At 43.8% G+C, this 16,641-nt stretch overlaps 1 protein-coding gene and 1 long non-coding RNA gene across 6 annotated transcripts in view; one reads left to right on the forward strand and one right to left on the reverse strand.

Moving 5' to 3' along the window:
* The window catches only part of LOC307207618 (vascular endothelial growth factor receptor kdr-like), a 196,994-nt gene that overhangs the window by 33,285 nt on the left and 147,068 nt on the right, over window positions 1-16,641 (reverse strand). For 3 of the 5 annotated variants that reach the window (XM_079961607.1, XM_079961610.1, XM_079961609.1), the window contains 6 exons: window positions 15,801-15,917; window positions 13,654-13,742; window positions 10,731-10,896; window positions 9,466-9,563; window positions 8,038-8,160; window positions 7,063-7,174 (listed from right to left, as the gene is read on the reverse strand). In XM_079961607.1, coding sequence (XP_079817733.1) covers window positions 7,063-7,174; window positions 8,038-8,160; window positions 9,466-9,563; window positions 10,731-10,896; window positions 13,654-13,742; window positions 15,801-15,917 — 705 coding nt within the window. The remainder of the gene's footprint in view (window positions 1-7,062; window positions 7,175-8,037; window positions 8,161-9,465; window positions 9,564-10,730; window positions 10,897-13,653; window positions 13,743-15,800; window positions 15,918-16,641) is intronic. The other 2 variants (XM_079961611.1, XM_079961608.1) reach the window with 1 other exon arrangement.
* On the forward strand, window positions 1,834-15,835 carry LOC307207731. The gene is made up of 3 exons (XR_013834806.1): window positions 1,834-2,311; window positions 14,750-14,939; window positions 15,761-15,835. It is a non-coding gene; the product is annotated as an uncharacterized lncRNA (long non-coding RNA).

A 16,641-nucleotide genomic window follows, 5' to 3' on the forward strand; every position in this document is an offset into this window, starting at 1 on the left:
TTGCAAAGTTTTTTGCAGAGAAAATCGCTCAGATTCGGGAAGAAGTAGACTCCACCGTGGGAGCAGGGCCGGGGCGGGAGAGTGCTAGAGTTTTGTCTAGTCAAGTTGAGTGGGATCAATTCCAATCTGTTACCTACGAGGAGGTGGACAGGCTGCTTGGATGAGTGAAACCAACCACCTGTTTCCTGGATCCTTGCCCATCCTGGCTTATAAAAGCTAGCCGGGAAGGACTGGGCGATGGGCTTCGTGGGGTGGTGAATGCTTCCCTCCGTGAGGGAGCCTTCCCAGACCCGCTGAAAGAGGCGGTTATTAAACCGCTTCTTAAAAAACCATCTTTAGATGCGGCCACAATGGCCAACTATCGCCCAGTCTCAAATCTTCCATTCTTGGGCAAGGTGATTGAGCGAGCGGTTGCTGAACAACTCCAGGCACGCCTGGAAGAAGCGGACCATTTGGATCCCTTCCAGTCGGGATTCAGGCCTCATCATGGGACTGAAACTGCCTTGGTCGCACTGGTTGATGATCTCCGGCGGGCTAGGGACAAAGGTGAGAGCTGTTTCCTAGTTCTGCTGGATCTCTCAGCGGCGTTTGATACCATCGACCATAACATCCTTCTGGACAGTCTTGAGGGGCTGGGAGCTGGGGGCACTGTCATACAGTGGTTCCGCTCCATCCCCCTGGGCCGTGTTCAGAAAGTGGTGGTGGGGGGATGAGTGTTCAGACCCCTGGGCTCTCACTTGTGGGGTGCCTCAGGGTTCTGTCCTCTCCCCCATGCTTTTCAACATTTACATGCAGCTGCTGGGAGAGATCATCAGGAGGTTTGGGCTGGGTGTTCATCAGTATGCGGATGATACCCAGCTCTACCTCTCTTTTAAATCAGAACCAGTGAAGGCGGTGACGGTCCTGTGTGTCTGGAGGCGGTTGGAGGATGGATGGCGGCTAACAGATTGAGGTTGAATCCTGACAAGACAGAAGTACTGTTTTGGGGGGACAGGAGGCGGGCAGGTGTGGAGGGTTCCCTGTGCCCCTGAAGGACCAGGTGTGAAGCCTGGGAGTCATTTTGGACTCACAGCTGTCCATGGAGGCACAGGTCAAATCTGTGTCCAGGGGAGCTGTGTACCAGCTCCATCTGGTACGCAGGCTGAGACCCTATCTGCCTGCGGACTGCCTCGCCAGAGTGGTGCATGCTCTGGTTATCTCCCGCTTGGACTACTGCAATGCACTCTACGTGGGGCTACCTTTGAAGGTGAGCCGGAAACTACAACTAATCCAGAATGCGGCAGCTAGACTGGTGACTGGGGGCGGCCACCGAGACCATATAACACTGGTCTTGAAAGACCTACATTGGCTCCCAGTATGTTTCCGAGCACAATTCAAAGTGTTGGTGCTGACCTTTAAAGCCCTAAATGGCCTCAGTCCAGTATATCTGAAGGAGCGTCTCCACCCCCATCGTTCTGCCCGGATGCTGAGGTCCAGTGCCGAGGGCCTTCTGGCAGTTCCCTCACTGCGAGAAGCAAAGCTACAGGGAACCAGGCAGAGGGCCTTCTTGGTAGTGGTGCCCGCCCTGTGGAACGCCCTTCCAGCAGATGTCAAAGCGATAAACAACTACCTGACATTCAGAAGACATCTTAAGGCAGCCCTGTTCAGGGAAGTTTTTAACGTGTGATATTTTACTGTATTTTTGGTTTCTATGGAAGCCACCCAGAGTGGCTGGGGAGGCCCAGCCAGATGGGCGGGGTATAAATAATAAATTTATTATTATTATTATTATTATTATTATTATTATTATTACTGCTTCTTCAATGCTGGACGGGCGTTAAAATAACTTAGTGTTTCAGAAAACAACAGATAATGTTCTGTGTGTGAGTTCCCTGTTCAGCAGCTTTCCCTGGAATCATGCCTCCTGAAAGCTTGAGTTATTATAAAAGTTAATAGAAGAATTAATTCCACTCTAACTCTGTAAGCTTCCCAATTCCTTTATTTCCCAGAGGGCTGTGGGATGTAACGTTCTTTTCATAATCTGGCCTCCCTGAAGCCTGAAGAATCATTTGGAAGAACATGTAATCCGGTTTTAACATAGGAGATTTAAAGGAATCTGAATGGGAGTCCAAGTTTTGAAGAATCTCTGTACACTTTACATTCCATGCTCAATTTCCTGTTTTTGTCTATCTCTGGCCTGACAGCTTTCACTGGATGCTTGGGAGCAAAGTAAGTAATGCAGGAACAAGGAGGAATGAATGAGAACCCAGGCCAGAGAACAACTGTTCCTTAAAACTGTTTGGATAACCTGGGGGTTGTCGCTTCAGCCACGGTATGCAAAGATTTGTTCCAATTGCTAAGGAGGCTTTTATGAAAACAATGTTGACAGAAGTTGGAAAATCCCTTTTGGGTGTATAAGAATATTTAAAATATGAATGTAATCAAACATAGAGGATATAAATAATATATCCTTAGGGTTTAGTGCTCCTTTGCACTTTCTCCTTTCCTCTTTGACTACCTCCAACTCCACATTCCTTGTATCAGTTTTAATCATAGGTCAGTGTCATGTCTGCACTACTTAATAAATGCTATGCCAAACCTTCAAATGGTCTTTATTTTGACTGCTTGTGGGGCAGCAGGCACAAAGCATAGTTGTCTCAGAAAAAAAGTGGTATGTGTGTGCAGAAGTGATGCCTTTTACTATCTGAATTTTTTATTTAATATAGGCAGTGGAGTGGAGGAGCCCTGTAAAAGAGGTAATTTTGGAAGCCCAAACATGACCTGTAACAAAGGCAAACAAGCCTTCATGTTCTGGTTCTTAATGATCTGTAAAAAAATTTTTATGTAAGTGAGTTCCATCACTGACACAGCTCCTCAATTAAATATTTATTGCATGAACTGTAGATAGGAGAGTGCCAAAACACAGAAATGCCTGGCTGATTTTTATCAACACATTGCTTTGGAAGAAAAACTTGCTTTTCAACTGCAGCCACAGAAAAGGAAATGGGACTCTAATCCTGAGTCACACAACAAGGTAATCAGAAATTGTGCTGTGACCAGAATGGGATGCAACCCAGTGCTGATAGAGCAACCTGTTGTCTCAATGGAGCAGTTTGGGTTGGCAGTAGGGATGCACGAATCTGTCATTTTTAGTTTTCCCCCCATTACTCATTTTTCCAGACTTAGATTCTGTACTCCACATTTCCACATCTGTTTGTAATCTTTTAATATATATAAAAGAAGCCCCATGAAAATCCAGTTCTTTTCTCCTAATATGCACATTTCTGTATGTAACTTTCCCTCATGCACATATTTTTGCAATATACCCAATATACTCTGTACCCAAAGAGAGTAGGTACAAGTTGGATTCCAGAGCAGAAGAGACTATTATGATTGACTATGCTCCTGGGAGCAAAGTATACAACGTAATGGGCATGAGAAAGGGAAAGTCAGCACAAGACATGTGGTTCATTTACCTTGACTACTTTGCTTAGGTATACCACAACCTGTGTGTGGTCTTGGTCATTTTCAGTTGCAATAATTAAACCATCTACAATGCCAAAACTTAATAAAATAGTTCATTTTTGCACTTGGTGTACAAGCACCTGTCTGTGTGATGCTGTGTGAACCCCAGCTGTATAGTTTCTCATTCCATGCTATAGCAGCTTGTTCTGAGCCACCAAGCCCCTTCTGAAATTTGCATACTAGATGTGCTTCCTTTGGTTTGATAAAACCTTTAGGCTGTTCCATATAAATCTCTTCTGAGATCTAGCCTGATGAAGCATTTGGACAAAAATAACTGCTTTGTTGTTATTCAGATTCTTTCTAATGGATCAGCCTGAATACTTGCAACTGTAGATTGTTATTCATGAAACCCTCTGCAGACTAATTTAGTTTTCCTGCTCTCTACTCACAATGCCTAAGGTTTGTTCCACTGCCTACTGGGATAAAGAAGCAACAATCCACATCCCTTTCCAAAAATGTAAGCGATTTGATCTAGGGATTAGCAAAATCCGTCAATTTCAGTTTCTCTCACTTTCTCATTTGTCCACTCTTCAGTTCAGTTCTCCACATTTCCACACCAGTTTGTGAATTTTTAAATCAACAAGTTGCCATGAAAATGAAGCAGCATTTTAATGTGAATTTCTCCTAATATACACCATTTTTGTATTCAATTTTGCCTAATACATTGATTTTTGCAAAGCAACATTTAGTGATATCTGCATCTTTATGCACACTTGATCTTAGTATATGCATGTTTGCACACATTACTTGGCAGGTGAACTGCATTGCAAAATTGAGAGAAGTGCAAATTCCAAGCAGGGTTGTGTTTTGGTTTGCGTATTGCACTGGCAAGCATGAATTAGGTTGGTTTGCCATTAAATGAAAACAATCAAATTCTCTCCCCACCCCATCCTTACTTTTGCCTTTCTAGAAAGCCTTACCCCTTAAAAATGCACATGGGCATGAATGGAGAATGAATAATCATTCCAAACATTCTGTGGCTTGCATGAGTGGCACAGTCAGGGGGGAAAAAACCATCTCTTTCTCCTTCTGGCAAAAGAACATGCAAAGTCCGGCATAACTGCCTGCATTTCTATGACAGCAGCTTCAGCCAACCTGTGGGCCTTGTGGGTGTTTTGTGTTTCAGACGGTCAGCATTTTGGAAAGAATTCTTCTAGGATCAAATATCTGCAGCATTCATTCTCTCCCCCCTCCTTGTTGTGGGAGTTCTTATATTGCTAGTGGTGGGCAGATGAGCCATCTGGGGCAGGAGCTGCAGCAAGCAACTTTTTGAGCTGTGTGGTCCCTGAGTTGAACCCGCTCGGCCTGTGGGAAAATACCATTTGACAGGAAGGTTTTCTGCTCCATCAAAATAGCTTTAATCCACAGAAGCCACGATTAAGAGTTTTCCACAAAGTCTCCTGGTTTGAACTGTTGCAAATGTCAATTCCAGCTTTGAAAGCTTTTGTTGTGGGCCAAAATGTCTATCATCCACATCAAGATCCATCTGAAATCAACCTCTGGCTTAAGAAGAGTGTATAATCAACAATCAGCTCCCCCCCCCCAAAGGGTTTTGGCTTCAAACCAATTCAGAGATTGGCAAAGCTACTCACTGAGCCCTCACAGCCTGCCTCACGGAAAGTAGGAAAGCTGCATAATATCACCTCAGACCACTTATCCATCAAGATCTGTATGGCATATTCTGACTGGCAGAAATTCTCCAGGGTCAGGAAGGGCTCTTGCCCATCAGCTGCTCACACTTCTGCTTATGCGCTGCCTAGAAAGCACGTGTCTGTGCTGTTTTCCCCTTGGCCCGCTCCTTCCCAAAGGAAAACTTGCTCTTTAGCAATAGATCAGAATAGATCCAGGAAAAACCCCAAATGGCTGTTTGCTCCAGCTGAGAGCTAAAGAGCTGTTTTCCCCAGGAGAAAGCAGCGGGATGAGAGGAAGTGTGGATAAGCCCTAACCTGAACTATATGGGGCAAAGCTTTGGTGCTGACCTTTAAAGCCCTAAATTGCTTCAGCCCTGTATACCTGAAGGTGCATCTCCACCATCATCCAGCCTGGACACTGAGGTCCAGCTCTGAGGGCCTTCTTGGAGAGTTCCCTCATTGAGAAAAGTGAGATTACAGAAAACCAGGCAGAGGGTCTTCTCGGTAGTGGCTCCCGCCCTGTGGAACACCCTCCCATCAACATCAAGGAAATAAACAGCTATCTGACTTTTAGAAGACATCTGAAGGCAGCCCTGTATAGGGATGTTTTTAATGTTTGATGTTTTATTATGCTTTTATATTTGTTGGAAGCTGCCCAGAGTAGCTGGGGACCCAGTCAGATGGACGGCATATAAATAAAGTTATGATGATGATGATGATGATGATGATGATCCCTTCTGAGACCCTACCCATAGAAATGTTTGGCTGCAGCAACTTTGACTTGTTACTGAGGTGCTCAGCTTTGCTTTCACTTTACACCTATATCTCCCTGATCACTACAGATAGGTAGCCGTGTTGGTCTGCCATAGTCAAAACAAAATAAAAAAATTCCTTCCAGTAGCACCTTAAAGACCAACTAAGTTAGTTCTTGGTATGAGTTTTCGTGTGCATGCACACTTCTTCAGATACCAGAAGAAGTGTGCATGCACACGAAGAAGTGTGTGAAGAAGTGTGCATGCACACGAAAGCTCATACCAAGAACTAACTTAGTTGGTCTTTAAGGTGCTACTGGAAGGAATTTTTTTATTTTGTCCCTGATCACTGTGACTCCTAAATGTTTGCTCTGTATGTGTGACTATGCCAAGCAAGGGTTTGTGCACACCAGAGGATGGGAACAGTGTTTTCATGAACAGGAGGTGAGATGGCTCTCATGGCATATGGAGGTGTAAGCACTGTGGATAGATGCAAATTTCCTTGTTCTGCTGTGGTTGCTATTATTTAACAAATTTATAAACTGCTTCATGGTCTGGGGCCAGCAAAGTAGTGTACAAGATTAAAAGGGTATTCAATAAAATCAAAAAGATTAAAAAAAACAATTAAAAGCACCCCTACACATCTATAGTTAATATTTCATAAATGAGTTGGTCACACCTCAGTGAAAACCTTCTTAAATAAAGCTGTCTTCAGCAGGTGCCTAAACATCTATCTTCAGCTGTTGTCTAATTTTCAGATGGCTGGAATGGCAACCCTAAAAGTCTGGTTTCTAGGAGAAACCAAGCACATCTCTAGGACATGTGGTACTCTCAGCACAGCTCCATCTAAGGGCTGTTGTAACTGACTCCTTTTGAATATAGCCACCACAAGCATGCTGCCCTTCAGTAGTCCTGACAAGTACAAGCTTTGTAAGAGAGCACCTCAGTACCTACTGGTAATATAGACAGCCATCGTTAGCACCAAAAAAAGAATTAGGAACCCTTCATGCAGATTTGCACACAGAACTCCAATAATAACTCAGTAATATTAAATCATGCCTGATTTGTTACTCTCTATTAACAAATATCCTACTCTCATTCTTCATCTGAAATGTATTTTGCACAGCATTCAGTCCATTTAAAATAAAACACAATAAAAGTAAGCACAACCTTACCTAGAGAAAATATTTCCCACAGCAACACACCAAAAGACCAAACATCACTCTGAGTGGTGTAAGTTTTGTCAAAAATAGCTTCTGGAGCCATCCATTTCAGAGGAAGTCTCGCCTACAATATGAAGAAAGCAAAAGGAGACTAGTATTAACAATATTTACATTTGTCCAGACAGAGGTGGATTTAGGGAAGCAAGAACAGTTTGGTCATACTTGGTGTGGAGCCTCAAGGGTGCCACAGGGGGTGCTGCAACTATGGTACAGAATGGAAGGCAAGAGATGGGGGGGGGGTTTGGCATTGTGGTGAAATTTGATACCCCAAGAGGCACCACTGGTCCAGGTGCAGGGAAGTAATAGTGCCACTCTATTCTGCACTGGTCAGACTCCACCGGGAGTGCTGTGTCTAGTTGTAGTTTAAGAAGAATGTTGAAGAGCTAGAAAGTGCAGAGGAGGGCGACCAAAATTATAAGGGTATGGAAACTTTATGAGGAACAGTTGAGGGACTTGGGTATGTTTAGGCTGGAGAAGAGAAGATTGAGAGGTGACAGGACAGCTGTCTTCAAATATCTGAAGGGCTGTAACATGGAAGATAGAACAGGCTTATTTTCTGCTGCTCCAGAGAGTAGGACCTGAACCATTGGATTCAAGTTACAAGGAGGGAGATTCTGACTAAACATTAGGAAGAACTTTCTGACAGAGCTGCTTGACAATGGAATGGACTTCTTTGGAAGGTGGTGGACTCTCCTTTGATGGAGGTTTTTAAGCAGAGGTTGGGTGGCCATCTATCAGGGATTCTTTAGCTGTGATTCCTGTGGAGAGCTGAACTAGGTGACCCTTGGAGTCCCTTCCAACTCTCCCATTCTAGGATTCTAAGATTAATCAACTTGTATATACCTATATCCTATCCCACTGACTTATTTGTTTCAGTCTGCTTAAAAGGGTGGACCACACATGATTCTGCATGCCTATAAGACTTACGTCGCCTTTCCGCACATAGTCAGGATCTTTGTAAATATCTCTGGCCAATCCAAAGTCACAGATCTTCACCACATTGTTTTCAGACAGCAGAATGTTCCTGGCTGCCAGATCCCTGTGAATGCACTGGAGGAAAGGACAAATGAAATAAGAAAATATTTTTAAAATTTGTTTTATTTATTATTTTATACCCTCATTGCAAGAGCTGAGCTTCCACAACTTATTGAAATATTAAAGGGCATTTTTTTAAATAAAAAAGTTTGCAAATAATGAAGCAAGTCACTAGAGAATGGAATCAGAACCAAAAATATTATTGAATCCCTCAAGATCACATGTGCTTTCCTTTTATATTTTTCTTCAGAAACACTATTGCTACATTATACAACATACAACATACAATATACAACATTACTCCTAAGACACACATTCCTCAGATATTTACACTTTCTTTACATCTTATACATTACTATATGCTCAACTTCTACTTTGAATCCTAACATATACATATATCAAAATAACATATAATCTTTTATTCAAACCCATGTTTTTCAGATAAACTGATTTGCCATAACTAAATGGTTCAAATCTTTCTACCATACATAGAAAGGACACTGTCAATCTGATTATTTATACCTGATTTCATACCTTGTGCGATAATACTGCCTTCTATTAATAATTACCGTATTTTTTTCCCTATAGGACGCACTTTTTCCCCTCCAAAAATGAAGGGGAAATGTGTGTGCGTCCTATGGGGCGAATGCAGGCTTTCGCTGAAGCCTGGAGAGTGAGAGGGGTCGGTGCGCACCGACCCCTCTCGCTCTCCAGGCTTTGCGCAGCTCTCCGCAAGCCATGGGAGCCCGCACCAGGCTCCCGCGGCTTGCGGAGAGTTGCCTGCATGCTGAAGCCTGGGCGAGCTGAGCTCAGCGCCCCCAGACTTCGCGCAGCTCTCTGCAAAACGTGGGAGCCCGGCGCTGGGCTCCCACGGCTTGCGGAGAGTTGCCTGTTCTGGGGGCTGGGGTCGGGGGAAGCTTGGGCTTCCCCTGCCCCAGCCCTGCACCTGGGGGGAAATAAATTTTTCCCCTTTATTTCCCCCCCCCCAAAAACTACGTCCGCCTTATGGGACGGTGCATCCTATAGGGCGAAAAATACGGTACGCATTCAGCTGCTTTGCCTCTGTTAAATGGAGAATGTTGGGCTAGATGGACCTTAGTTGGATTAGTTGGATCTTGTTCTGATTCAGCAAGGAAGATCCTACAACTTTGATTACATCTCCATATGCATGTGAAAGTGATTCTTGCATTAGTGAGGACTTATAAGACTGGGGTGTGCTTATCAACTGATCCACGGTTCTTAATAAAGATCATATGGGAGAAACTCACTCTCTTCTCACTCAATGTCTTTAACAGCAAAGGGGTTTTAAACAGGACTTACTTTCCTGGAGGCCAAGAACTCCATGCCTTTGGCGACCTGGAAGCTGTAGCAAATCAAGTCCTCCAAGGTCAGGGCGCGCTTGTATAGATCTTCAACATCTAAGAGAGATCAAGGAGCAATCTGAGCAATGCACATCACATCACAGGGTCAAGCCATGGATTCAGAACAGTAGAGGGAATTGCTCTCAGGATTAGTCCTAGCCAGAAGCACTCCCATGAGAGAAGCCCACTGCGGCAATACCCCTCCAGCCCAAGGACTCCTGCTTGGAAGTACTAGGGCAATCAGGGTCCCCCTGCTCTGCTAGAATCAATGATTGGTAAAACAGGCTGAGTCTCTCTACAGGAAGAGGCTCCCATCATCAGGTGTGAATATCACAACTACAATAGTGGCAAAACTCCCATTAAAGTTCAGTCTGAGGACAACAAGTGCTGAAGCAACAGCTGAGCTTTGCTGTTAAGGAGCTGTTCAGGGTACCATTGAAGACTTAAGTCTCTACTACAGAGGCCCACCTAGCAGTTCGAAAGCATGTCAAAGTGCAATTAGATAAATAGGTACCGCTCCGGCGGGAAGGTAAATGGCGTTTCCGTGCACCACTCTGGTTTGCCAGAAGCAGCTTAGTCATGCTGGCCACATGACCTGGAAGCTGTCTGCGGAAAAATGCCAGCTCCCTCAGCCTATAGAGCGAGATGAGCGCACAACCCCAGAGTCCACGACTGGACCTAACGGTCAGGGGTATCTTTACCTTTTTACAGAGGCTATGGCTCCAAACACATCCTAAGCATAGCTGTCAACATTTCCCTTTTTAAAAGGGAAATTCCCTTTTTCTGAATAGGATTTCCCTTAAAAAAAGGGAAAAGTTGACAGCTATGAATTCCTAAGACACATGAAGGAGCCCTAGAAGCAACCGCAACAGAAAGCTTCAATCTTGACATTTGGTGATAGAGGATCCATGATTGGCACAGCAGCTCCTTTTTTTTTTATGAAAAATGTCAAAGTAGCTTCCTGGGACTGCCAATTTAAATGGGAAAGCAGCTCTTCAAGAGGGAACGTTCAGCACTCTTCGATTTATTTTAAAAATACAACTAAAGGGGTTATAGTACAGGTATACAAATTAATGAATATGACAGAGAGAGTAGATAGGGAGAACTGTTCTCTATAATACTAGAATATTGGGGGCAGAGGGTGGCTAACGAACCTGAGCTCCTTGGAGAAAAAGGTGGGTTATAAATGCAAGAAACAATCAGATAAATAAGCAATATATTTACCTTCCTCCTCTTCTTCTGAGTCTGTATAACTCTTGTCTTCAATGAATCCTGAGCTTGCAGAGCTTCCTGTGCTAGCCACACTCTCCAGGCGCCTCTTGATCAGTTCTGTTAAATCACTGATGTATGCTTCCAGCTCTTTCTCTGCAGGGTCTGGATTTTCCTGAGGCTGGAGGAAAGAAAGACCCAAAAAAGCTCTAATGTATAGCTGGATCAATACATGTTCCTGCCATTTTGCAGCTCATAGTTAAACTATGCAGCTGGCTTCCACAGTAGGCAGTGATAGCAATAGGTGGCTTTAAAAGAGGATTGGACAAATGCATGCAGGAGGTTAATACTCCTGATGACTACCAGCCACTATGACTATGCTCTTCCTCTACAATTGGGAGGCAGCAATGCTTCTGAACACCAGCTACTGGATACTACAAGAGGAGAGCACTCTTATGCTCAAATCTTGCTTGCCAGCTTCCCATTGGGACACTGGGCTTGGGTCCTGTTTGCAGGTTTCCAATAACTATCTGGTTGGTCACTGTGAGAACAGGTTGCTGGACTAGATGAGTCACTGATCTGATCCAGCAAGCTTTTCATTGGTTCTTATGCCTGAGGTGGTTTCACGGGAGGGGGGGGGGGGCTTGAGCAGGACACCATTCACGGGCCCATTCCCTCCATGAGTCTACCTCCTCACTGAAGTCAGTCCAGGGGGCCCTTGCCAGTGGCCCTCTGCTGGGTGTGGGACCTCAAGTTGGGCTTTGACACCAGCCCTGTTGAGGTGAAACAGTAAATAGCAACCCATCCCACAGTCAAAGTGATTGAAGGCTGGTTATGTTCTTTCCCCCTGGAAAATAATCACAGCTAAACCACAATAATAAATTAAACCAGCTAGCGATCTCATCCCCTTTCATGACACTCAAATTCTTCAGCGAGTTGGTGCTCTCTCTCTAGTGGTACAGTGAGACCCTAAAAAGAAAAGAAATCTGCTCTCCAAATCACCAGTGAAAAAGCCTGCTTCTACCTTACCAATAATCATCTGACCACAAAACGACAAACAGGGTTCCATTTATTGGTCTTTATGCCCTTACTGGGCAAGGGGGGGAAAGCTGGTCTTTCAGGTAGCCTAGTCCAGAGTTGTTTATGGTTTTATATGTAAGTAACAAGACTTCAGAATTGGTCTGGTGTCTAATAGACAGCCAGAGATTTCTGTCAATGTGTGGTAATGCTTATGGAAAGAAGATCATCAGTGCTTTCTATGCACAAATGTGAGATCACTTCGAGCTAATCATAAACATGTCGCCCCCTCCCCTAAACTAAAAATAATAAAGAACCCTGTAACTCACTGCTATCTTCCCAGCACACTGGACTCGATTTCTTAGAGCAGCGATGGGGAACCTGTAGTTATACAAATGCTGCTGGACACTAGCAGCCATCAACCCCTGACCATGCTGGTTGAGTCTGATGGGAGCTGGAGTCCCAACAACACCTGGAAGACCAAAGGTGCCTCATCCCTTCTTTCTGCTCTTCAGAAATGGGAGTTTCTGTGTGCTTAGAACCATTTTAAAAAAGTGAATGGTTATTTAGTGTGCGGTTCTTTTTCATAAATATGGTTTGATTTAGAGCATAAATGCCATCCCATGGAGGGGAAAAAACCATGGAGACATGTGGCTCAACACTTCTCTTTCTTCTGCACGTTCTAGTCACAGGTCTGGGTTTTCCATGTCTGTGTCTAAGTGTGTTTCTTTTTGTCCTGGTGCTTTTCCCGTGAAAACCCATGTTTTACTGCTGAACAGGAGCAAACAGCAATTCGGTTTTTTGAGGATTGCTATTTACAGTGGTACCTTTGGTTACGAACTTAATTTGTTCTGGAGGTCCGTTCTTGTGACCCAAGGTACCACTGTACTCTGATTGAGCAGTAAAACACAGGTTTCCCTGGTGAAAATGCCGGTACCAAGAAATAAAACCCTGCTCAGAAGTAGACCTGAAAAACCTGGACCTGAGTTTAGAAAGTGCAGTGCAAATCTCATGCATCTCCTAGTAGATGAGGCTGTGATGGAATTTGAACAATACACCCAAAAGAATATACATAGCTGATGCTGTCTTAGAAGCTGGCAGGGAAACAAATATTAAAGACAGGCTCAGAATTTTATAAGCACTCACAGTGGTTCTTGCTACTCATGGGACAAACATACATCCCTTCAGTTTAATCGTGTCTGAGGTGGGCTGCCTACCTGTTTTGTTTCATTAAGTGGTACCTGTACATTGTATTATGTACACATTGAAAGTTTACCTTACACCTCCCTCCCAAAAAACATTCAAAACATTTAAGGCACACTTGCTCTGCAGAAGAAATGGATACTAGTCTTTAGGTGTCCACAAAACCTGCAGAGTCAGCTTTTAAGAACTACCTTATAGTGAATCAGGCCATTGGTCTATCTATCTATGCAGCTCTCTAGGGTTTCAGAAAGGGATCCTTTCTAGGTCTATCTGGAGAAGCCAGGGATTTAACCTGGGTCCTTCTGCATTCAGATGACATACTCTACCAGTGAGTTGCCTTTACATTCTGAAAAGACACAACCAGCCTTCCCCTCATTTTTTCAGACTTCCCCAGGAGAGAAAAACTTAAGCAGAGCTGCAATCAGGCTGCACCTGCTGCTTGGACAGTGTAATCCTATGCACAGATACTTGGGAGAAAGTACCATTGAATTCAATGGTTCTTACTTCAGGAAAACATGCAGAGGACTGCAGCTTCGGAATGCCATGCCTGTCTCCACCCAACCATTCCTAGGTTGTTTCTCCTCAGTTTTCCTTCTTTCACTTAGTGTCAGGAAGAAGGCAAAACAGAATTTATCTAGGCTTTTGGTAGGAAACAAACAAATGGCCTTTTAAAGGACAGCCAATTTCATATGCCTCAGAGGTCAGATATTCATCTTACCTTGCATGCGATGAAGTCTCCTCGTTTTCCTCGTAGGTAATTAGACAGATTTCCGTACTTGCAGTATTCTACAATGACCATCAAAGGACCTGCAAAAATGGTGAAAGAAAAGTTTCCAACATGACCACATATAAAGGATGTAGGAATTGTCACGTTTAAGAGAACAACCCTGTTGGATACCTGATGGGAAATGAGATGCAGATAAAAGAACTTCAGATTCAGGGGCAAATGGTGATCTGGTGTAAGGAAGTTACCAGGCTCTAAGTCAGGGTAGGGAATCTTTTTCAAACCAAGGCCCAGATCAAGAAATGCCCAAACCTCTTCAGGCCATGTAGAAAGAAGATGGGGAGAAGAGGTAAGATGCCAGGGGATATGGCAAGCCTTTCTTTTTCATGCTGCCTGCCTCACATCAGGAATTGTTCCCAACTTCTTGCTGGGTTTTTTTGGGAGTGGGACAGAGCCCAGTTTCATTATATTTTTCCTGCTGCTTGCCCCACAGAAGGGTCCAGGGATTGTTCCTAAGATCTTGAGCATGGTGGGGGGAGCATAGTGCAGAGGCATAATCATCATTATTAGCATCATAATTACTATTGCTAATGATTATTATCATTATTTGTACAAGCTTATATTTCTGATATTTTTCCTTTTCTGATCTTTTGGAGGTGGAAGCCATTTTTGTGTTAGCAAATTGGTGTGGAAATGGGATGAACTGAACTGATGGCTGGAAACATGAGAAACTGAGTGAACACAAAATGGACAGAGTCACCCATCCCTATAAACCCCCAATAAAAACACAGATTGTCCCTGTGATTACGTGCCTTTCCATCTCTCTGACTCTCTTTATGCAGTCACGATTGAATTTTGTTTGCATTCTGTCATCTAGCTTGACCTCCATATATTTTGTTGTTGTACATCTGGATGTGAAACTCCAGGAATGGAAGAATGTCAAAAAACAATTGCTCTTGAATCACTCCCATCTGCCAGCTTGTTTCTTCTGTATTTAGGGAGCCAACTAAGTATTGTTTAGTTTGCTACAATTGCTGTTGGTGTTCCAAGACACAGGACAATGTTTTAAGCAATTCCCTTTGTATTATAGTGAGAATCAGACAGCATTATTTTGAAGCCGTCAGCTTGTACTCTGTGTCTGATGTATAAAAATAACAGCAAGAAAAATACCTCAGAAATGCCAGAAAATATGAACAAATGGGGTTAGACCACATGGAACAAGCCATTAATACCCATCTCAAGCAATCAGCCTTTCAATGTCTAGAAACCTTCTCCAACACGTAAGAGCTACAATTACATATTTGAATACTCAGAAAGCTGAATGCTTGCGTTCACTACAGCTAGCTTATAAAAGGGGCACCAAGAGGATTCTCATGACCCAGTAAACTATTCTGCAGGGGGTGAGCAAATCCAGTAGTACTCTCAAAGCTTCAAGAAAGTTTGTGAACTCGGGCCCCTCACAATAGGTTCCCTTCCATTCATGTGTAAACTCTCTCTCTCTCTCTCTCTCTCTCTCTCACACACACACACACACACGTTTGCCCTGCCTACAATTTTTTTGTAAAGTTTCCAACTTCCTCAGTGAGTGTTGGCAGAAATTGGTCAGTGGGTGGACTAGGGGTAAGTCATGGTGTGTCAGAGGTGGGGCCTGGTGATTTTTAGTAGAATAGGGATCTGTTGGTCAGGTCTGGTGGATCTGGGTGTAAGGTTAATGGGGGAGGTATAATAGTCCCAAGAGGTGCTACACACATGGTGCAGAATGAGGTGGTAGAACTATTAGCTGTACCACTTCAGACTGTGGATTACACTTTTGAACTCCCTTTCCCCCCACCCCCCTACTTTTCCTATTGATGGAAAACAAGCACCTCAGATAGATATTTTTAATATAACTGCCTCCCTGATTTGCTCACTTATTATATGCAGGGTGCCATATGTGTGAGAAGATAGCTCAAAAGCATGACCTGCACTCTAAAGCAATACACTTCAGAATTCTGTCACATCATTCTGGGTAATATTTAGAATTTGCATCTATGGAGAAGTTTGCTTTTTGGCCATGTCTTGGATCAGATCACTTGTGATGTGAGTTGTTTTTCCCTTACAGAAACAGATCTGAGTAAAAGAAAGAGATTGTAGTGGCTCACCTCCTGGCTTGGTGCAGGCACCCAACAGGTTGACGACATTCAGGTGGTGTCCAATATGAATAAGGATCTTCAGTTCAGACATCAAAGCCTTGCGCTCGTTGGTCGTTGAGCACTCTGCTTGAGATAAACAGGACAGAGCCATCTTGACACAACAGGATATCGTCAATGTGGGTGGAAAATCCTGTTTATACTCAAAACGGAAGCAAAACACCACCAACCACCATAGTGGAAAGGAAATGAATAAAGCCCTCCCAGGTTGCTTTGTGATTGTGTGTGTGTGTCTTATTATTTATTCTCATTAGATTCGGAATGTCTTCCACCCAAACGTCCTGCCTTGGCCCTTACAACATCAAGTCCTCAGAGTAACTTCTCTTTTATCTGTGGAGTTGGGGTGTTAGTGGGGGGAGTTAACTGCCCTGCAGGAACTCTTCCTCTCCACATTTCCTGCTAGAGGTTGAAAGAGCTGCAGCTGATGAAATGTCTCTGTGCTGCCAGTTACACGGAGAAGGGAGGCTTTTGAAGTTCTAAGAACATCTTCCCCAGTTGGGTGCCCTTCAGATGTTTTGGGCTGTAACTCCCATCATCCCCAGTCAGCAGAAATGCTCCTGGGAGGGGCAGTCCAAAACGTGGAGCTATTCTTCTACTTGTTATTATTTCAGTTTATTACTCGCCATTCACTATAAGGTCCCAGAGCAGTTTTCAGTCATTTAAATCACAATATTAAGTAACAGTGTAAAACAAATTACAGTCACAAGACTAGGGTAGGGCCTAGCAGGCACCAGGTTGGAAATCTGGAGGACACCAGTAAGGGAAGGTTTTCTCTAATACAGTGTATGCTAAT

The sequence above is a fragment of the Podarcis cretensis genome (genome assembly GCF_951804945.1).
Source record: "Podarcis cretensis genome assembly, chromosome: Z".
Lineage (NCBI taxonomy): Eukaryota > Metazoa > Chordata > Lepidosauria > Squamata > Lacertidae > Podarcis > Podarcis cretensis.